The sequence below is a fragment of the Alligator sinensis genome, unplaced genomic scaffold (genome assembly GCF_000455745.1).
Source record: "Alligator sinensis unplaced genomic scaffold, ASM45574v1 scaffold859_1, whole genome shotgun sequence".
Taxonomy (NCBI): Eukaryota; Metazoa; Chordata; order Crocodylia; family Alligatoridae; genus Alligator; species Alligator sinensis.
In genome coordinates this window covers 875,602-897,434 of record NW_005842656.1, presented here as the reverse complement: position 1 = coordinate 897,434, position 21,833 = coordinate 875,602, and the positions used below count along the sequence as shown (strand labels likewise).

Here is a 21,833-nt window from a genome sequence, read left to right as displayed (position 1 = left end):
GAAAGAGAGAGGGAGAGAAAGAGAGAGAGAGAGGGAGGGAGAGAAAGCAAGGGATGCATTTCAAAGTTTTTCCAGCAATTGGAGGGGGGAAGAAAAGGCAGGCGCAATGTGGAATCGCAGAGGTCAGAGGTGGGTCTCCCGCCCTTGTGAGAAAGTGGTGAATCAGGACGGTTTATCAAACGATCATTTTCTTTTGAAACCGGGAGGCAGCGGCGGCGACAATTCTGCAGATGTGCTTGATGAGTTTGGGACAAAACTGGGCCACCGCCTCCCTGCCTGCCCCCTTTAAGGGCTCCCATCGGGGGTTGTTTCTCCCTCCACTGCTTCCAGGACCCTCCCCTCCCTTCTTCAGTGGTCAGCTGAGACCCCCACCCACTGATCGCCTTTGTATTCTTGGCCTTTGGACACACTGACAGGGCCCTTTATGAGACCCCAATCAAGACCCCCATGTCACAGGTACCTAGTAGAGATACCAGACCCTTTCAAATGAGGAACAACAAGGAAAATATGCTGGCCCATTGTCCCCGCGCGGCACTAAGGGAGATGAAAGGGGCTGCCTGCTCCCTCTCCGCAGCCCGCCTGCCAATCAACCCCAGTTATTAAGGTCACGATGTGGAAACTCTTTTGACCTACACCTAATCAAAGATGCACCAAGGCCTTTTGAAACAATGTGGGGGGAGGTGGAGCCATTGGGGGGCAGGGAACAGGGGCAGGCATCCCGTTCCCTACCCCCCAACCCCTCTCCCGTAAATACAGTGGGACTTGCAAACAAAAAAGTTCGGGGGGAGTTATGGGTTGGCAGCCTCAGGCAGGAATAAACTCGGGGCGGCTTGTCCAGAGTCAACAGAATCGTGCAGGCATCGTGGTCCTAGGGTTTAAACACCTAAATGCCCCATAGACCAGTGCAGGGACCTGCCTGGGACAAGTGATTTTGGGCACCAAGGGCTCAGTCCTGGAGGGTGCAAAGCATTCACCTCACCCCCCACACCCAACGTGCCTTTTACTGACTTCAAGGGAGGCTCTCACCAGCAAGTGCGCTTGGGGCACAACTACGTAGAGCTGGTTGAAGAGCGCTGACAAGTCTGCAAGATCAAAAGGAGATGGAGGGTGGCTGTATACATGCAGCACTGCCAGTGACGACTGATGGAGAAGGTGTCAGGAAACCCAAACAGCAAGGGCCATGGAGGCACTGCAACCATCTCCCCAAGGAAGCAGTCAGGTCCCATCCCAAGACTCATGCCCAGCTACGCCTGGCAAAGAAAGAAATTAATGGTAGCAATCCACAAAGGCTTTCTGTGCCCCCAGGCACACTGTCACTCTGGGCTCGCCCCACATGCCACCAGACACAGCAGCCCGGAGGATGGCAACCCTCTCCCGCTCCATACAGCCGGGTTACGCGGGGAATGCCCATCCGCATCCAGCCTGCCTGGCCACTGCTCTCCACAGACCCACTCCTGGTCCAGCATCTGCAGTAACCAGCAAACTATTTTAAGATCACAACCCTCTTTTGTAATTAATTACACTTGTAATTCACGGGTGGAGCGCGTGTCCCCAGATGCGCTGGCAGCCGAGAGTTCAGGCAGATTCACCAAGGGATCGGACACACTTTTGGAGGAAAGGGGCATCAGTAGCTATCGAGCAGGGAGTGCGGGGCACGGCCTCTGCATCAGACCTGCCTGGACCTTCAGTGCTGCAAGGGAGAGAGGAGCAGGGGAAAAATCCCTTTCTCCCTTCCAGCCTCTGCTCTCTGCCGCCGTGTGACACCGGAGACTGGGCAGGACGGACCTGGGGTCTGACCTAGTCTATGGCAGCTCTTCTGTTCCCCATGAGCCTGATTGTTTTCCTTGCTCTTGGATTGTGTTTTCCTTGCCTGCTCTCAGATTGTGCATGTAACCCATGGGACACGAGCTCGGCCCATTACCCGCTCTGCACCACCACTGACCAGCTGCTGGAAGGTAGCAGCCTGTTGCTGTTGGTGCCCAGCAAAGAAAGAAACTAGGTTTGGGGGCATGGTCTGCATCTGCTTCTGCATTCATACTTGGTGCTACACATCTCCGGTGCTACCCTAGGACTGCAAATTGGCAGCAAATTCAAAGCCAGCTGTAGGTTGGGGAGACGCAGCCCTGCCATGCATCCACACCACCCACTCCGAGCCACCATTTCTACGGGGGTTGTGTCCTACACCAGGCTGGGATTCAGGAGGATGGGGCATCCCCAGTTCTACCCCTGCCCCTGCCCTGCTGGGTGAATCTGGACAAGTTGCTTCCACCCTTCCTGTGCCTCAGTTTCCCCAGCTATCAAATGGAAGCAATGACACTCTCTCGGTAGAGAGTTTTGAGCTCTGCAGAGGAAGAGGGACAAGCGGCTGTAGGGGTTAGCAACATGGGGTGTGTGGTGAGAGCAATTCCAGCCAGCTGCTCTCAGACCCTCCCACAGGTCAGCATTTCCAACGCACAGAGAAAGGACCCATCAGCATCCTGGGAAGTCATGACTGGGGCGGCAGGTGAACTCCAAAGGATCAACAGGTACTTGTTGTGATGATACCACATGCCGGGACCACAGCAGGGCCCACCGGACTGGTTCGCCTCCCTGGAGGCCCTGCCCTGAGGGTGCATCTCCACAGGATGGGAGCTGGTACCAGGCCCCTGTTGCTTTTCCCCAGAGCCCGAGCTGGCTGTTGCAGGGCAGCAAGCCACATCCTCCCCTGCCTCTTGCGTCTGCAACAGAAGAGCTAGCGGAGCTCCCAAGCAGGCATCTCCCCCTTGGCTGTGAGCCCCGGGCAGGCCAACATTGCAGACTGCCGGTAGGGCAGACCCCCAAGCTAGCCTGGGCACCGCTCAGTCTGGATAACATCAGCACAGGCTGCGGCAGCTTGGCTGCCTCTGGGTACATTGCAGGGAAGGCAGACCCCAGCCTGCCTCAGCGCAGGATACAAGGAAGCACTTCCTCCCCTGTGACAATCCCTCCAGCAAGGCCCTAAGGACTCCCCACAATCTTTCCCTTCACCGCCCACCCACGCTCCAAGCCCTCATATCAGGAGCACCCACCGTGGGGCTCAGCCCTGGGCAATGCAATGCAATGCAATGCAGCCTGAGCTGCTCTTTAAGGACACTGCAGCTCTCTGCTTCCAGGTGTGAATCGATGCCCGCTGCACGGGGAGAAGGAAGCTGAGCGGGTGACAGGCATGTGCACCTGGGGCTCTGTGCAGCAGCAGAGACCCCGCATCGCCTCCCGCTTTGAGCAGGAGGGGAGGGGAGCAGGCACTACGCTCTTTAATTGTAAGAGGGGACCCTGCAGCCTGATGCCCCTCTACCTTTGCAGGTCCTTCCGATTCCCTTTGAACCTTGGGCCCAGCCCGGCAGGTCGCTGCCCTCCCCCAGAGGGAGATCAGAAAAACAGGGCAAATCATTATTCTTGTGCGCAGGCTGGAGGGAGCGCGGCCTCGCCTGTGTCAGGCCATGAAAGGGCTGCGACGCTGAAGCCGCCTGGAAAACAAACCCTTAATTTAAATGTTAATGAAAGTGCAGCAGAGACATCAGAGGCTTGCGCTTCTCGGCCAGGCGCAGAATCGCGGGACGAGAATTTATGGCCTCCGTCGCCTCCCCTCTCCCCTGCTCCGCTTCGGCAGCCAGAGGAGGGAAGGAAAAAACTCATTTTAACATTAACTCCGCGCTTCCACCCTGGGATGCGATTGCTAAATTATCTGTCGGCAGGACGCTGATCAAAGGTGGAAAAACAAAGGCGTGCTGCACAGCCGGGCAAAAGTAAACAGCAGCCCGGGCCCCGGAAAATTACCTGCTCCCCCAGTAGGTTTGCAATTGGAGAAAGATCACAAAGTGGAAACAGAACCCAGGGGCCAGGCCGCCGCTGCCCCCCCCACAACCATGAGCAACAGGGCAGGAGAAGCCGACACAGGCGCATCTCCTTCACCGTGAGACCTACAGAGCAGCACAGGGCAGCGGCTGTCCCCGGGCTCTGGGGGAGACTTTCTCCCGAGCAGCCAGAGAGGGGCCAAACTGCAGCTCCAACAAGTCAGAGATGGGATCAAATTCAGCTCTTGGTCCCGCAGGACAGAAACCCCCTCTGCCCTTGCTATGGAGAATCCATCCAAGCCCGAAACCTGGTGCTCTCACAATACTTATCGTGGCCACTACCTGGGACCTCTCCAGCATCCATTAACCACCTTGTATAGAAGCAGGACATCGGCCACTGCGGTCCCCCTGCTTTCCCCGTGGCAGGTTTGGGTGTGATGTCCTGTGCTGTGTCAAAGTTGATGGTAGTTTTATGAAGAGTTTAGATTATGGATGCATCTGGGATGGTTTGGAAAGGGCTGATCCTGCTTTGAGCAGGGGGTTGGACTGGATGTGACCTCTGGAGGTCCCTTTCAACCCGCAGCTCTAGGATTCTCAATTATCCTATGAATTAGGGTAGCACCAAAAGGCTGCATTTGGCACAACCCTTTCAGCTCAGGGAGGGATGGCAGAAGGGAACGAAAGAAAGGAAGGAAGGTAGCAAAACACTCGTGTGCATCTGTAGGTGTGTGTGTGCTGGGGGGGTGGCAGGAACACGTACATACATATGCTCACTCCCAAGGGAGTGCAACATGGAGAATCAATACCACACACCAACGAAGGAAATGGAGCAAGACTCGATCTTACCAAAAACGACGCTGTCCTTTGCGACTCAGGGTGAGCGGGGTCAGAGCCCCGGGGAGGTGTTTGGAGAGCGCGTTCACCCCTGAAGGGAGAGGCAATGAAGAACCAACAGGGAGGCTTCCTGCCCACTAGCCTGAGACGAAGGAGAGCACCGAATGCAGCTGTACAGAGCCACGAGCATCGGGGCACCTGCAGATACTGCCTGCTGCCCACTGCAGAGCCAGCCTGGGCTACTTGCTCCCTCAACTGCACCAGAGCGGCTTTCTGCTGGGTAATGCTTCCTTGGCACTCTGCTAGCCCTTCTGCGGTGGACGCAAGAGGCAGGAGTAGACACAGCCTGCTGCCCAACAATGACCACTTGGGCTCTGGGGTTAAGGCACCACATGGTAACCAGAGCCTGTGCTACTAGATCCTATCCCGAAGGGGACACGTGGAGATGAACCTCCAGGGATGCGAACCAGCCCAATGCCATTAGTGCACATCAGCTAAGAGACTGAGCAGGGTGGAAATCCCTTCCTGCCCCGAAATCAGCATTAGTCTGAGGCTGAGCACAGGGGAAAGACCCTCTAGCCCAGACCCTTGAGGGTTGAGTCCCAGCAGAAGCACTGGCACAGCCCAGTCCCCATCCCCAGCCCGGGCTGCAGCCAACACCTAATGCTTCTGGGGGAGGCTTCAAAACCCCAACACGTACCAGAAAGGGGGGTGGGAGTGGGATTCCCTTCCAGCCCAATGTGGCAACCAGCAAAGAACAGAAGTTTGCTGACAAGAAGAGCAGAGCTGAGAACAAAGAGCAAGCAGCCTCTGGGGAATCACTGGACAGGCTCCTCAACCCCCCTAGGGCAGCAGTGCTGAGCAAACCCCAGGCCGCTGGCACCAGTGCTCTGCTCTCCCTCATGGAGGACCACGACTCTGGCTCAAGCAAAGCTGTGCCAGCTTCACCAAACATCAGAGGCTCTGGCAGGCATCCCCTGACCTGCAAGCTGCATGCTGCCAGCCAGCTCCTGCAGGCTCTGGGGCTCCCGGGCACCCACCTTCCAACCCGCTCCACACAAAGAGATGCTGGAGCTCTCGGATCATGTCTATCTCGAGGGGCTTGTTGCTGCATGCAGCCCTAATGCACTCATGCTATGAACACACACACACAGGACTATCATTGCAGGACTTCTCTACATGTCGCTCAAGGATCCTGTACCTGCACCCTGGCTTCCTGGTCCACTTCAGCCCACCACGCAATGGAGGAGAAAGACAGGCTTCTAAACTGCGCTGGGCATCTGACCAAAGGACAGTCAGAGGGTAGGGATCAACAGCTCTATGTCTAGTTGGCAGCCAGTATCAAGTAGAGTGCCCCAAGGGTTGGTCCTGGGGCCGGTTTTGTTCGATATCTTCACTGACGACCTGGAAGGTGGGATGCAGCGCACCCCCAGCAAGTCTGCAGATGAACCAAGCTGGGGAGAGTAGTAAATATACTGGAGGGTAGGGCTAGGATTCAGAGTGGCCTCCACAAATTGGACGACTGGGCCAAAAGAAATCTCATGAGGTTCAACAAGGACAAAGTCCTGCACTGAGGAGAGAGCGATCCCCTGCACCAGTACATGCTGGGGGTGGTGGGCTGGGCAGCAGCTCTGCAGAAAAGGACCTGGGGGAACAGGGGACAAGAAGCTAAATAGGAGCCAGCAGTGTGCCCTTGGTGCCAAGAAGACTACCAGCGTCCTGGGCTGCATGGGTAGGAGCGGTGCCAGCAGATGGAGGGACGTGATTCTTCCCCTGCATTCAGCACTGGGGAGGCCACATCTGGAGTCCTGTGTCCAGTTGTGGGCCCCCACTACAGAAAGGATGTGGACACGTTGGAGAGAGTCCAATGGAGGGTAATGAAAATGGTTGTGGGCTGGGGGACAGGACTGGTGAGGAGAGGCTGAGGGAACTGGGCTTGTTTAGTCTGCAGAAGAGAAGACTGAATGGGGATTTGATAGCAGCCTTCACCTCCCTGCAGGGGGGCTGCAAAGAAGATGGAGGGGGACCGGTCTCAGTGGAGGCAGGTGGCAGAACAAGGAGCAATGGGCTCAAGCTGCAGCAAGGGAGGTTGGATATTAGGAAAAATTACCTCCTAATGAGGGTAGTGAAGCACTGGAACAGGTTACCCAGAGAAGTGGGGGAGTCTCCATCCTTGGAGGTGTTTAAGACCCGGCCAGACAAAGCCTTGGCTGGGATGATGTAGTTGGGGCTGGTCCTGCTTGGAGCAGGGGGCTGGACTAGATGTGACCTCCTGAGGTCCCTTCCACCCCTTATGTCCTCTGATTCTAGGACATGCACCTCTTTTGTCCCCCAGTCATCAAATGCATCAGTCTAGGCATCGCCTTGGGTCCAGACCCCTCTGCTCCATCCCACTCCCCCTGCTGTTCCATAAAGATCTAGTTTGTAGGGAGAAAAGAGCCGGCATATTAAAATAACAGTCTTGATAGCCTTATTTTTGTGTCTCAGGTTACACCTTATGGCCCTAATGGTGCAATTCAGATGCTGGCACAGTCCCTGAGATCGACGCGGGCTGCTGTGGAAATATCAGCTGCAGGATCAGGCTGTTTCACTCCATGGATATTCCATCCAACGCTCACCATAAATCAGTCAACCTTTCTATGAGACTTTGGAGAGTTTGGGGTTTGCTTTTCAACTGGAAATGAAGCATTTCACGCCCCAGGACCAGCACGTCAGTCCCTTGGGCCCACGCCACATTGACTCTGCAGCTGCATGCTTGCACCTACAGAAGGTTCGTGCCTGTCTTACCCTGCAGGCTCAAGACTGCCTCTTCAACGATACACAGCATTTTGGAAGATCCCTTTCTACCTGTATTATCCCCAAGCCTCCCTGGCCCTAGAGAGTGAAAAGCAAAGATCCTCCCTGACCCCAATTGCTGGAAGGCTAGAAAGTAAACCCCAAAAGACAGACGCAGGCAGAAGGAGCTAGGTCTGATGCATGAAGACTCAGTACTCTGTGCTCAATAAATGATTTGCCGAAAATGGAAATAATTCAACGTTAGGGGCTGCTGCGTCTGACAAATCTCTCCATCGGAAAAAAAAAAAAAAAAAAAGACCAGAGCTGCAATAAGGTTCCCCTAAAGAGCGGTGCATTCAGGCACCACGACACACACTGCAACGCCTGTCTTCTGAAGCCACAAACGCCAGGCACAGACCCCGCTCTCTCCATAAACCCAGCCCCAAATCCAACGGGGCACAACGGTCGCTTCTCTTCCCTGCTTTCCCACACTGCTGGGAGGCACGAAGCATGAAGAGGCAGTCATTCTGCTGGAAATCCCAGCAATTTCCACTCACTTTGCAAGCTGGCGTCGGTCCATTTTGTGCCGACTTGGGAAGCTCCCCGAGCACAAGCCCTGTTACACTTAAAATATAATCTAGCAATGAGTGCACATCCCAATAGTTATATCTGGTTTCAATTTGATCTTAAACTGAATAATAGAGTGCTAGGCCCCTAGCATATTAGCAAGACTTCTAGTTTCTCTTTAAATAGGTGTTCTGTGCAATGATGCATCGCACCACCTGCACCTCACTTTCCAAAACCCTAGATCCACCCACAGTGGTCCTGAACCTTCAGAGAGAGGGAAGAATCCTAAAGAAGTGGGGCAGGAAGGGACTCCAGAGGTCACATCTAGTCCAGCCACTGCCTGAGACAAGATCAGCCCCGTCCAAACCAGCTCAGAAAAACCCACTGTCCAAACTCAGTAAAAAAACTAGTCAACCCAGACACAACACAAGACATCACACCTGAACCTGCCGCAGGGAAAGCAGGGGGACCATAGCAGCCAATGTCCTGCTTCTTTAAAAGTTCATATACTTGAGAGATCCCAGGCAGAGGCCGTGCCTTCTGCTAGACAGGAAAGCAAAACCCCCCAGTCTGGACCAGTCTGAGCAGAGGAGAAATCCCTTCCTGCCCCAGTGCAGCATCAGGCTGAGCCCAAGCGCGGGGGCAAGACCCTCCAGGCAGGACCCTGTGGGGTTGGTGCCAGCAGGAGCACTGGCACAGCCCAACCCCATCCCCAGCGCGTCTGGGGGAGGCTTCAAAACCCCCTGATGCACGTAAAAGGGGGGGTTGAGCAACCAGTAAAGCCCAGAAAATCCCCCAGTACAACAGACATCGCTGCGCCTAAATCATCCCCCACCATTGGCTGTCCAGCCTCTCCTTGATTTTCTTCAGCAATGGAGACCCATCGTATGAAGACCTAAACAGCATGAGGAGGAGACCTCACACCTGGAAAGGATGGGAAAGCCCATGGGTTTCCCCAGCGGAAGAGACGGATTCTGATACCCTCCGCACAAGCCCTGGCAGAACAGCACAAAGTCTAGCGGCTCCATGCATTTAAGAAGGCGCTAGATTACCCATCCTAAACACCATAGCTCTCCTCAAGCCCTAGGCCCAGCACCACCAATGCTGAATGTCCCCAGTACCCAACAAGTAGGCCCCTCCCAACTCCAGCGTGCCCAAGGGCAGTAGCCCTCACCGCTGAACAGCTAGCAAAGCAGGGGGCAGGACTGATGCCAACTGGGCTTTGGGAGTTTGCCGCCTGCTCCCCCTGTTCTTGCTGATGCTCCTCTCCAGGCTGCCATCCTGCCACGAGAGAGGACAGGGTTTTGGACAGCTGCCCACTGGGGCTGGATCCGTGGAGAAGTGCAGCATAAGCAGAGGCATTTTTACCTGTCGGCAACAGGAAAAACAAGAGAGGAGCTGCGGGAGGCAGAGGTGGCTGGTGCCAGAGCCACTCTCCTTCCTCATAACGGCACTGCTTTCCAGGCCCCTTCCCTGGCTTGAGGATACTGCTGGTCTCCGAATCCAAAACTAACCTCCCATCTCAGCAGTGCCGGCTCGGAGAACGCTCGCTGTCCCTGTCCAGGTCCTGGGACCTGCCAGAAAGCACGAGGAGCTGCAGGAGGCAGAGGAAAGGCTGCAAAGCCTCACAGAGAAGCTACAGGTGCAGGTGGCAAAGTTATATCTTAGCGGAGGATGTGAAATACCCGCATTGCTTGTCAGAGCGTCCACAGTGCTCGGAGCAGTGACAGGTACCTGGGGCAGCAGAATTAGGTACCAAGTGTTCCCATACTAGGCAGAACCACCTGAATCATCGCATCCTGGAGCAGTGAGGCTGGCAGGGACCTGCAGAGGTCACATCTAGTCCAACCCCTGCCTGGGGCAGGATCAGCCCTGTGCAAACCAGCCCAGACAAACCATAGTCCAAACTATGTAAAACTACTGTCAACCCTGACAGCCCCAGGCATTGCCCCCAGGAGACAGGGGGGCCGCAGCCAATGTCCTGGTGCTGCCAGAGGGGGTCATGGATGCTGCAGAGAGCCCAGGCCAAAGCCATGCCCCCACTGCAGAGAAAGGTAAACCCCCCCCAGTCTGAACCAGTCTGAGCCAGGGGGAAATCCCTTCCTGCCCCAGTGCAGCGTCGGTCTGAGTCTGAGCGCAGGGGCAAGACCCTCCAGCCAAGACCCTGCGGGGTTGGTGCCAGCAGGGGCACTGGCACAGCCTTGTCCCCATCCCCAGCCTGGGCTGCAGCAGCGCCTCTGGGGAGGCTTAAACCCCACCTGACACATGGAGAAGAAACAGGGGTGGGGGACAACCAGCACAGCTCAGAAGTCTGGTAAATCCCCACAGTAAAGCACAGGCATCAATACAGCTAGATCATCCCTGACCAGGGGCTGTCCAACCTCTCCTTGAACACCTCCAGTGACGGAGAGCACACCTAGGTCTCTTGGAGGACCACAGTAGCCAACAACCTGCTACTGCAAAGGTTGTTAATATATGCTCAAGAGATCCCAAGTAGAGGCCATGCCCCTGCTACGAGTAAGGCCAAACCATCCCTAGTCCATACCTTGATTCTTCTTTCAAAGGCGGGGTGCCTCAAGGGGAGGGGATTTATAAGAGTGGCTGAGGCTGAGTGATAAAGCATGGACTGAAATGCAGAGCTGGGTCTGGAAAGCCCTGGTGCTGCAGGGAACAGCAGCTGCCAGATGGCTCCTCACCCAGTCTCAAGCCAGGGGACAGGGGGCTGCTGCATGGTGAAAAGCGAGGAGAAACCAAAGTCCTGGTTGTTCCAGCTCTCAAAGCACTTTCCCTGCTGGCAGGGGCTCCACCATTTCAGCCTCACTGAATCCCAGCTGGTCCTGTACCCTAGCCATCCCACACAGGTGGGCTGGGGGCTGCTCTGGGCACTGCGGCCATCCGCGGCTCGAGAGCCGCACTGCACCACTGAAGGGCCTGCATGTTCTTCAGTGCCAGGCGCCGCACTGGAAAGCCAGCTTCTGATCTCCATCAGCTTCACGCCAGGACAGCCAGGAAGTGGTTCCCAGATCACAGCCATACACGAGGAGAGAATTAGGCAGAACTTTTGGAATAAGAGGAAAGGCACAAGGGACCTAGACTGTGCAAGGGCACTGCCCAGGAAACATCCCTCACCCTGCAGGTCTTCTCCAGCTGCGGGGAGACAATGCAGGCAGGCCCTCAAGTGCACAGGGAACATCCCATGCAGACGGTGGAGGGGGGGGCAGGGGCCCAGCAAGGACCCGAGAGCTGGCACTGCTGCAGCTTGGAGGTTACTTCTGACCGCAGCCTCGTTAGACACCAAACAACATATTTATTAGGGAGAATTCATTTCCCTGCCCCTTGCCCCAGCCCTTGTTCTCCATCCACACCCCCTTGCCCTCCTGCTCTGATGTGCTCTCCTCTCCGAGGGCAGCGATTTGTTCTTGGAAGCGACAGGTTTATAGGTTAGCCGACACCTTCACTCTGTGGAATTTTAATTAACTTCTCCCATCATCAATATGTTAAGGAGCGAGGTTTCCATTATACGGGGTCAGCAGTGTGTTTCAGGGCCTGCTATATCAGCCGTCAAATTGAAGAATTAATGACGTGGCTAATCGCCTCTAATTCTTAAAAGAGATATGGAGGGTCCTGGAGCTGGGTGGGGGCAGAGGGAGCCACGGCCTTGTAAACTGAGCGCGCTGCGAGGCCGCCAGCCCAGGGTAGCTGCACCACGGCTCCCATTCATCACCCAGCGGGGGGAAAAGGCTGCTAGGTAAATATTGTGACAGAGAGTGTGCACCAAAGCGTGTGCGCACTGGGGAGAGACAGCCCTGTCCTGACCAGAGGCCAGCTCGAGAGGTCATCACTTAGGAGGAGGAAGCAGCACGTGGCTCCACCACGGCAGCAGGGCCACTGCAGGCAGAAGCCCCCACAACGGGCCCCGCTGACTGCCCAGGGAGGGGACAGCAAAGGCTCCCTGCTCGCACATATGGCATTGTGCATGTGACCAGTGACAGCTCGGGGATAGAAAGCTGCACCCCAGCCCCCATCGTCTCCTCAAACACACCCAGCACTTCCCAGCGCTTGGAAATCTAGGAAAAGTGGGTGTCCAAGGGAAAGCCTGGGTATGGAGCTGGCCTGAATTTCAGCCCTCGGCACATCCACCAAAGGGAAAAGCATAACCACAATGAGTTTATCCCAACACTGAACAGAGGCCAATGAATAACAGGCTGCAACATACTCTTGTGAGCATGGTGCTGTATCCTATACCAAGTGCTTTGGTATCACTTAGGTCACAAAACACCATCCAGACACAGGCAGCAGCTCTGTTTTGCTGCTCCTGAAGAAGACGGAGAACGAAGAAGGCTCCCTAGGAAGAGGGAAGGAGGCGAGGGCGGCACAGACACAATGGGGCAGTTCACAGACAGTTCATTTTGAAACGTTCTTTGGTGTTGGGCATCATTCCCCCTCCCCTGACCAGAAGATGCTACAGCACTCAGTTGAGCGGCTACAGCACTAGTGCCTCAGCGCCCAAAACAAAGCCACACTCAGAAGAGGAGCTGGCCTCCCTGCCCGAGCTGCTATGGAGCAGCCAGGACCCAGTTTTACAGACTCAGTTATGAAGAGCCACATGGCTGAGGGGAGCCATGACCGAAGACCCCTGGCCCTTGCAGTCTGCAGATTCCCTCCCTGCCTGCTCCTGCCTGTATCAGGTCCCTAGAACATCACACCAGGACCTTGGACAGATTTGCAGACATGGGGAAGCCGGGAGGAGCTACATAGGGTGTTAACGTAGTTAATAATAGACTCATTTACCTTAACAATGGACTAATGGCGATGGACCAGACCCGGTCCTCTGTCTGTATCGTGTGCAAGCACTGGCCAGCTCTGCTTGGCGACAGGGACCAAACCTGGAGACAGAAAGAGACACTGTGTCAGTGCCTGAGAAGGAGGGGCAGGATACAAGCCTATGCTTGAGAAGACCCTTCCCCACCGTCCTCTTCCAAAAAAGCTCATAGTTAAAAAAGAAGCAAAGTCTCTTGCCAACAGCACCAGGCACCTCACATGGCGTGGGGACCCCAGAGTGCCCTCACCCTTTGCCTGGCACCAGGTGCCACAAGTGTTTTGGGGCGGAGAGTCATCCCCAGAGCGCAAACAGCTCTTTGAGCACCTCAGGGACTGATCAAACCAGGCAGGCCCACTCCCAGGGCAAGCCGGAAGGGAGCACTCCTCCAGTCTCACACCACACTGGAAAGCTCCCCATTTATATCATCAGTGTTCCTCCAAACAAGCCTGAGCCACCCAGCTCCTTGGACCCCGGGTTCAAAAGCTGCATCCAGGAATCAGAGAAGAGCGGAGGCCCTGCTCTTCGCAGCAGCGTGGAAGAATCCCCTCCACCACGCATGCACACACACACACACCCCCACATCTACTGCCCTTGCCCCACTGCACCTCTTGCTGGGCTCCAAGCACACCCTGCACTGCTGCAATACCCCCCATTCCCTCCTCTCCAGTTCCCAAGACTTTGCCTCTCCCTTACTCAGCCCAGCTCCAGTCTTTTACTTCAAGACTTCAAAGCCGGGAGGGCCTATTTGTTTGTTTGTTGATAATGCCGGGATTGCAGGCTATTCTGGTCCGCGGGGAATTTAACACCTAGTGTCAGCAAAAGCAGCAGAAAAGCTTAACTCTGGAGGCATCCCCTATCTCCTGCAGGTTAAAAATATGGCTGGGAGCAGCTATCTGGTGCCTATCAGTAAGGAATGTACATTAGCAGCTATTCAGAGATTAGTGCTAATCAACACTCAGCAGAGCCCTCAATACAGCCACTGCACTTAGAGCTCCCTAGGACACGCTGCCCCCTCTGCCCTCCCACACACCAGCCCTGCAGTGAAAATAGACCCAACTCTGTCCATCAGGGAGCGCTGGACGGGCAAAGCTGCATTTCAGCTGAAGAGGAGAAGTCCATCCAACTCCCCCATAGTTCAGGAGTTTCTTCTCCAGGTCAGGGGAGGCTAGCAGAGAGGAGTAGTAGGCCTGTCCTACATTTCACCTGGTAGCAGCACAGAGGGATGGTACAGCCCCCAGTATGACAGGAGGGCAGCGCTGTTACCTGCTGGGGCACAGAGAGACTGCGGCTTTTCCTGGATCACGTCAGAAACCTGCACTGGAGCCAATATCATCCTAACCACTGGGCTATACTGTCCAGGCTGGTGTGGCCAGTGACTGGGCAGTGCCCCTTCATGCTCCTCCAGTGCTAAAAGCAGAACTCTGCTCAAAGGAGCTAGAAGAAGCTGAGGCCCTGGCATATGATTAGCACTGGCACGGGACTCATTTGGTTTGTGTTTTCACTGGCAGGCCTCTCCTAACCTAGAGAAGAAACTCCCAAACCCTAGGAGAGAGCTGGACGGATTTTCCCTTGGCACACTTCTGTAGGTGAAACACTGCTTCACCCGTCCAGTGCTCCTTATGGATGGAGTCTCCCCTACCTCGAATGAACGATGCGTTTGAGATTTGTAAGATGCTCGTGGTTCCAGGATGGGCCAGTTGAAGGCACAATCAACTAGGTTGCTCCATCATGAAACATACCCTTTTAATAGCTTTTCTCTATGGTGCACTGTGATGGGAAGAGCACCAATGTATTACGGAGACTCCGGGGCAACAAGACTTATCAGAGGGTGGAACAGTTTCTCAAGGACAGTGGCAGGAGCTGTTACTCAGGACACGTGAGATGAGAGTGGTCAGAGCTTTGGAGAATTATCCATGAGCACAACGGGTGCGCGTGAGAAGCAAGTCAGTCCTCACCTCAGCAAGTTGGAGACAGCGGGGTTTATACAAAAAAAGGAATTTTTTCTGTGATCGAGTTAGACAAGCTTTTGAATGCATGTCAAGCCTGAAGAAGAATGTCTTGCATTTGAAAGCTTGTCTACCTCAAACTCAGCTATATAGTTGATCCAATACAAGAGATCACCCAAAGAAATCCTTGTCTCTCTCTCATAATTTTGGGACCATCACAGCTACAACATCACTCTTGCACTACCTAAGTAAGGAAGAGCAAACCAGACTTAGACCCCCCATCTCCTGTTTGGGATGTTTAAGAGACCTGCATGAAAGGGAAAAGGCTGTTCCAGTAGCATTTTAGGGACAAAGCCAGACCCCAGGACCTCAGGTAAACTTAGGAGGAACTTCCTGACGATGCAGGCAGTCAAGCACTGGAACAGGCACCTACAGAAATTGTGGACTCCCCATTCTTGGAAGTTTTCCAGAGAAGGTTGGACAGACACGTGGCTGGGATGGTTTAGAAAGGGCTGGTCCTGCCTGGAGCAGGGGGCTGGACTAGCTGTGACCTCAAGAGGTCCCTTCCAGCCCAACTCTCCTATGATCTCCAAGGAGAACCAGCCCCACTGATTTTCACAGAATCATCAAATCATAGAAAACGAGGGCTGGAAGGGCCCTCAGGAGGTCACATGTAGTTCAACCGCCTGCTCAAAGCAGGACCAGCCCCAACTAGATCACCCCAGCCAGCGCTTTGTCTAGCCAGGTCTTCAAAACCTCTGAGACAGATAGTCTACCACCCCCGTGGGTAACCTGTTCCAGTGCTTTACTATCTTCCTCACAAGAAAGTTTTTCCTAATATCTAACCTAAACTTCCCTTGCTGCAACTAGAGCCCATTGCTCCTTGTTCTGTATCTGCCCCCACTGAGAACAGTCCAGCTCCATCCTCTTTGCAGCCCCCCTGCAGGGAGTTGAAAGCTATCAAATCCCCCCTCAGTCTTTTTCCCCTCCCCTCACCTCTCAGACCAGTGGCGAACTTCCCCACTCACTGTGGACCTCTTCCCTGGTGAGACAATAGCAAGAGGCTCTCCAGAGCCTGCCCCTCCAGGTGTAGTTCGTTCCACACACAGAGGAGTGCAAGGGTGAAGGTTTAGCTCTAGTCACACATCCCATCTGCCTCATGGTCCAGCTCTTTGCAAGGGGCACCAGAAGCTGCCAACCTGAGCCCTTCTCACCTTGGCTGACCTGTCCCGTGACCCGCTCACAATGATGCCCCCTCGGAAATCCACGCAGTTCACCTCCTGCTCATGTGCCGAGAACTTGACGCTGTAGGAGCCGTGCATCTCATGGAGGATGATATTGCCATCCCTGTAAAACAAGCCCCGAGCAGGCAAGGGGGGCAGTGAGTGCTTGGCAGGGAAGGCAAAGGGTTTGATAGCACTGCACAGGCACTGCAGTCCCTCCCACCACACCATTTGCTCAGTAGGGCCCAGTTCTGCCCAATTCTCCCCCCACATTTCCACCCGTGGCAGCACCTGTGAACCACTGTGACCTTCCTGTGTCCCAAGGACCGTGCTACACAGCCACTTTCACTAGTGCTTTTGAATACACTGGAATCCCAACCCACTGCTACACAAGGAGGTAGGGAAGATGCAAATCTTTCCCTGACCCCTTGTGTGAGGTGTTGCAAGGTCACTGTCTGGTTGAAGCTGAGCAAGCAGCTACAAATTTTGTCAAAGCCTCAGCACTGTTAGTCATAGTGGGGAGAAAAAATGAAGAAAGAGAAAGAATGTGCAATAAGAAGGGTATGTATGTAATAAAAAAGATCTACAGGTGTGTATGGGATGGGGTGTGTTTAGGTATATAAAGGTATTAAAAAAAATAGTAAAAACTCAATTACATAAGTAGTCAGTAATAGCCAAAACAATATATATGCCAAGAAAAAAAGGTATAAAACAGCTTGGAAACAAAGGGTTGTTGGATTAAAAAAACGTAAAAACCTACTGGACTACTGAACTACGTTAGTGGAGAAAAAATTCCTGTCTTTCCAGCCTTCTCTCTCTCAACCCCCTGGTTCCCAAATCCAAGGGTGTGGAGTAACAAGATCTGCAGCAGCAAGATCTGCAGCAAGATCCCTGCAAGATCTGCAGCAGCTCTCCAGCACCGGAGCAAGACTGAATCCAGAGGCTTGATCATCACTGCTCTCTGGAAACTCTTTCCTACCCTACTCTGCCAGAAGCTGTAGACACTACAATGCATCTCTGTTGTTCCAAAACATCCCAGCTTGGGTTTCAGCCTCTGAGTGTGTCCCTATGCACTCGGGGAAGGAGGATCCAGTACTCATGATGCTGCAGTATCTTTGGTAGAAAAGCTGAGGATCTGATAACCAAGCTGTTTCCACCTGGATAAAACCAGTCTCCTGCATGCACAGCTGTAGCTACCAGGCCTCGAATGCAGCCTAGGTGCGCTGTCTACACAGTCACCGCTCTAGGAAGAAAGATGGATGAAGCAGAACGAAAGCCCTGAACCTGAGGTCACAGGAGCACTCAGAGACGTTTAAGACACCCCCAGGAGCCCCAACAGGTTAAACATGATGGAACAAAATTGACCTCCGGAGCGGGTTTGTACAAAGCAAGGAGGAAGTTGGGCCACCCACAACTGGCCACCCACACCGTGCCTCCACCCCAACATACCCGCCTCCGCTGACAATGTGCGAGTCGGCAAGAACAAAACGGCACACATCCTCCTGGTGGCCGGAGAAGATGGCGTGGGGGTGGCGCTGTATGCCTGCCCTGTCGGGGCGAAGCCGGTAGGCCCTGATGTCCTCCGCCTGGGACAGGTACAGACACTCGCCATCCAGCTGCATCCAGGGCATCAAGCTGCAGAACAAATGAAAAAGCACAGGTTGGACACTGAGACAGCAACATGTGTCAGCGCTGGGCAAGGGGGGAGCTGACAGTGTCCTGGAGGTGGAGGAGCAGTGCTTCGTACAGCAGCATGCGCGGGGAAGCCAGGCTTCCCTCTCAGAGGCAGTGCACGCTGGGGGCACATTTCCAGCCAGGCCTTCAGGAAGGAGACAAGTGGGGAAGCGTGACTAAGGGATTTAGAGGCGTGGGTATGAAATACCATGTGTCAGCACAGGTGTGAGCTGCAGCTCTCTGCAGGGACTCTGGGCATCTGCCTACAGACAGGGTTGAACTGGATGGCCTCCAGAGGAACCTTCCAGCCCCGCGCCTCTAGGGCTCTCCACTGCAGCAGCAACATGTCCCAGGTGGGATGTCCCTACTCCAACCCAGAAAACACCAGGACCCACAAGCAGGGCAGGCCTGGGAGTATCCTCATTAAGTCGTGCCGCCAGCACGGGGTAGTCACACCCGAAGTCGGGGTGGCCAACCTGTGGCTCCTAGGTTCCCCATGGTGCAGAAGATTGTGTGTGTGGTACATGACAGACTGGGGAGGGAACGGGCAGCACAGAGCAGCAGATAGGACACGGAGCAGAAAGCAGAGCAGCAGATTAGTTGAGGAACACAGGGCAGGGAGCAGAAAGCAGAAGAGCAGAGGGGGCCGGAAGCACAATGCAGGGAGCAGAAAGCAGAGCAGCAGACTGGGCAGGGCAAGGGGTTCCGAGTGGCACTCGAGGAGGGTGCAGGGCTAATGTGTGGCCCACCGGCCAGAACACTTGCAAGCTCCCAGCACTGGCACGACACCATCCCGAACATGAGCAGAGCTGCTCTGCAGCACTCTGGTGACAGACGCTGAAACAGAAGAGTCCCCTGAGCGCTCTGCTCCTGTTACATGGAGCTGACACTAGAACAGGCCCTAGAGATGGGAACAGGCGTGGGCAACATCAGGCACTCAATCTGCAGTGCTCACTGGCTTCAATGGTACTAACAGGCCTTCTGGGGACAGCAAGAGGAAGCCCAAAGGCTGCCCAGGCCCTACAGCACATAGGCCCTGCAAGAGTCTCCAGGCCGTCTGGCTGCTGTGGGTGAGCTCCAGTATCTACACAGAAGCTAAGTGGAATTGGGCTTCTCAGCAAAAGCCTGGAGGCTCCTGACTGGCTTTCATTGCAGGGGTTCCCATGTTGGCCTCTAGCACGTCTGACCCAAGCATCTCTGCAGCAGCAGCCTGGGTTTGGAGGTGGGCTTTGATTTCCCCTTCCTTCCTCCACTCCCACGCAGCTCCCTGAGAGCAAGCGAATCTCCAGCTTCCCCGTGCTGGCTGCCGGAGCGCTTTTCCTTCTGCTGCCATTTAGCATCTCACCTCTTCACATTGCTTTGCCCAGAAGGAAAAGTAAGAATTGGAAATCCGGGCTAGGAGGCAGTGGTTTGAATTGTGGCGGCATTAGAGCCTGCACTTCTGCGTGGGAAAAGCACTTCCAGCTTTTCAGGGGTGTCTCACATTTCCAGAGCCGTTCGGGCCCCTGGCAAAGCAAGAGTTTCACCAGCAGGTGTGAGGGCCACATACAGGGAGCAAATGAGCCCTGACTGCCTTAGAGCTGTCCCTGGGGTGGATCTTGCCATCTTGAACACAGCACCATGGGCCAGTGAGAGCTACAGACAGGCCCCTGCTGTAAAGGAGCCCCCCTCAAATGTCCTTGCCCGGCTGCTGCAACAGCTTCAGTTCAACAATGCACGAGTCCCTGGCCTCACTATCTACTTTGCAAACCTGCAGCACACGGCATGGCACGCAGGGAGTTAAGCACCACAATCGCAGCTCGTCAACATGGCATGTGCACCTGGTGAATCCCTTCCTGAGCCTCCCTCCCCAGTCTGAAATATGTTAGGATTCATGGACACAGGCCAGGTGTGCGTGGGGGGTGGGAGGGATGCATGACAAGAGGCAGATAAAAGAAGAGAGCCCGGCGGAGGGACAGGAAGGAGGAGGGAAATGCACACTGGATCAAGACAGCAAGGCAGAGCCCAGGTCAGAAGCTGGGCAGCGTGGATGAGCAGAGAAGCAGAAAGGCTTGGAAAGCAAACTGCCCAAAGTTTGGGGCCCCAAGTGACTGCTGCATCCACCCAGGGCAGCACGGGGAATCCGAAAGGAGGAATCCCCAGGCAAGAATCGGAGCAGCTCCTTGCAGAGAGCTGACATCTGGTATCTGGGTTAGACACTGAGCGGGCACTACCTCACCCCGGCTGGCCAGGAGCAGCAGAGACAGGGACGACTGGTCAGCCTCACTGGCCAGGCCCTACAGATCCGTGGGACAGCTGGTGTCAGGGTCCAGCAGCAACCCCACTACCCCCACCCGCGGGCGCAGGAGCAAGGGGGGGAGAAAGGGGCCACTTGCTTGCGTTTCCATTTCAGCAGCGTCTCCCTGCGACAGCGGCCGTGCTTCCAGTTCTGAGAGACCTTCACCCGGTCCTTCACGGGAATGCCAGGTGCTCTGCAGAGAGAAGAACAGAGATGGAGTGAGCCACGACCATCAGCCTGGCACGTGCTAGATGAACTGGTGATGCTGAACTATGCAACTGGAGAGAACAGGCCAAAGCTCTGCTGGCTGGGAGCTACGGACTGACGCGCTGTGGTGGCAGGGAAAAACTGAAGGGGTGACAGCCCCGTTACTCCTGTGCAGTGGTAGGAGGCTGCACAAGGCTGGGCAAGGACTTGCCGAGCTACGAGGGTGTTCCTCAAAACCCTGTGGGCACACGCACTTAATCCCGACTAAGCTTGCTGCTCCTCCAGAGCTGAAAGTCTTACTCCTAGTGAGGCTCAGATTACAAGGTGCTCTCTACCACACAGGAAAGATCTGGGGGTCACTGTGGACAGGTCACTAAAAACATCAGCTCAGGGCTCAGCAGCCACCAAAAAGGCAAACATGCTAGGGATTATTAGAGATGGGAATCGTAGATCAAACAGAAAGTGTCACAATGCCCCTTTATACATCCATAGTGCATCCACACCTTGAACCCGGTGCCCTGTTCTGGTCCCTGCAGCTCCAAAAGGATCTAGAGGAGCTGGAGAAGGTGCAGAGAAGGGCAACAGGGGTGATGAGTGCTATCAAGGGGCTTCCCAATGCGGAGAGACTGAGGGGGCCAGGCCTGGTCAGCTTAGACAAGAGATGCTGGAGCGGGGACAGGAGGAGGTTTCCAAAATACTTAGTGGAGAAGAGAAAGTCACTTGGGATTTATTACTGTTTAAAACGAATGCCAAGATGTGCTGTTTCCCCCAGCGCAGCATGAAAGGGGGAGCTCGTGGCCCGCAGCTGTGGTGGGAGCTGAGAGCTCAGCCAGGTTCACACCGGGTCAGACACTAGGGGTAATGCCTTGCTGGACCTGGTCCTGGCCATGGGGGATGACCTGGTGAGGGGACTGCAGGTCCTTGACCACCTGGGCAATAGCGATCATCACCTGCTGGATTTCATTATCCAACGCAGGGTATCAAGGGCTCACACCAAGGCTAAAGCCCTTGACTTCAGAAGGGTCAACTTCAATGAGCTTAGGAGACTAGCGGGGGAGGCACTAAGGGCCCAGAAGTTAGAGGAGATGGGAGTCCATGAGGGATGGTTGTACCTTAAGGGGGCGATCCTCCAGGCCTAAAGGAGGACAGTCCCTGAGAGAAGCAAGGGGGGTAAGAGTGCTCAGAAACCCCCTTGGCTCAGCAAGGGCATTCAGCAATGCCTGAGGACTAAGGGGGGGCGTACAACCAGTGGAAGGGAGAGGCTATCACCAAGGAGGAGTATTCCTCCTCGCCCCGGGAGTGTAGCGGGGCTATTAGGAAGGCCAAGGCAGAGATGGAGCTCAGGCGAGCGTCCAGGATTAAGGACAACAAAAAGTCCTTTTTCAGGGAGAGATCACCAAAGACAAATATACCTCCTCTGCTCGCGCTTGTAGGGAGGCAGTTAGACGGGCCAAAGCTGCCATGGAGCTGAGGATGGCATCCCAAGTAAAGGACAACAAGAAATTGGTTTTTAGATATATTGGGAGTAAAAGGAAGGCCCAGGGAGGAATAGGACCCCTACTAAATGGGCAGAAACAATTGGTGACGGACAGGGGGGACAAGGCTGAACTCCTCAACGAGTTCTTTGCCTCAGTGCTCCTAAGCGAGGGGCACGACAAGTCTCTCACTGGGGTTGTAGAGAGGCAGCAGCAAGGC

The 21,833-nt window shown here is 54.9% G+C and overlaps 1 protein-coding gene across 1 annotated transcript in view; it reads right to left on the bottom strand.

Moving 5' to 3' along the window:
* FBXW4 (F-box and WD repeat domain containing 4) overlaps positions 1 to 21,833 on the bottom strand; it is a 68,410-nt gene that overhangs the window by 10,542 nt on the left and 36,035 nt on the right. Inside the window, exons 2-5 of the mRNA XM_014524755.2 lie at positions 20,029 to 20,124; positions 17,429 to 17,614; positions 15,971 to 16,103; positions 12,780 to 12,874 (exon numbers count right to left, since the gene is read on the bottom strand). Of these exons, the coding sequence (XP_014380241.2) occupies positions 12,780 to 12,874; positions 15,971 to 16,103; positions 17,429 to 17,614; positions 20,029 to 20,124 (510 nt within the window). The remainder of the gene's footprint in view (positions 1 to 12,779; positions 12,875 to 15,970; positions 16,104 to 17,428; positions 17,615 to 20,028; positions 20,125 to 21,833) is intronic.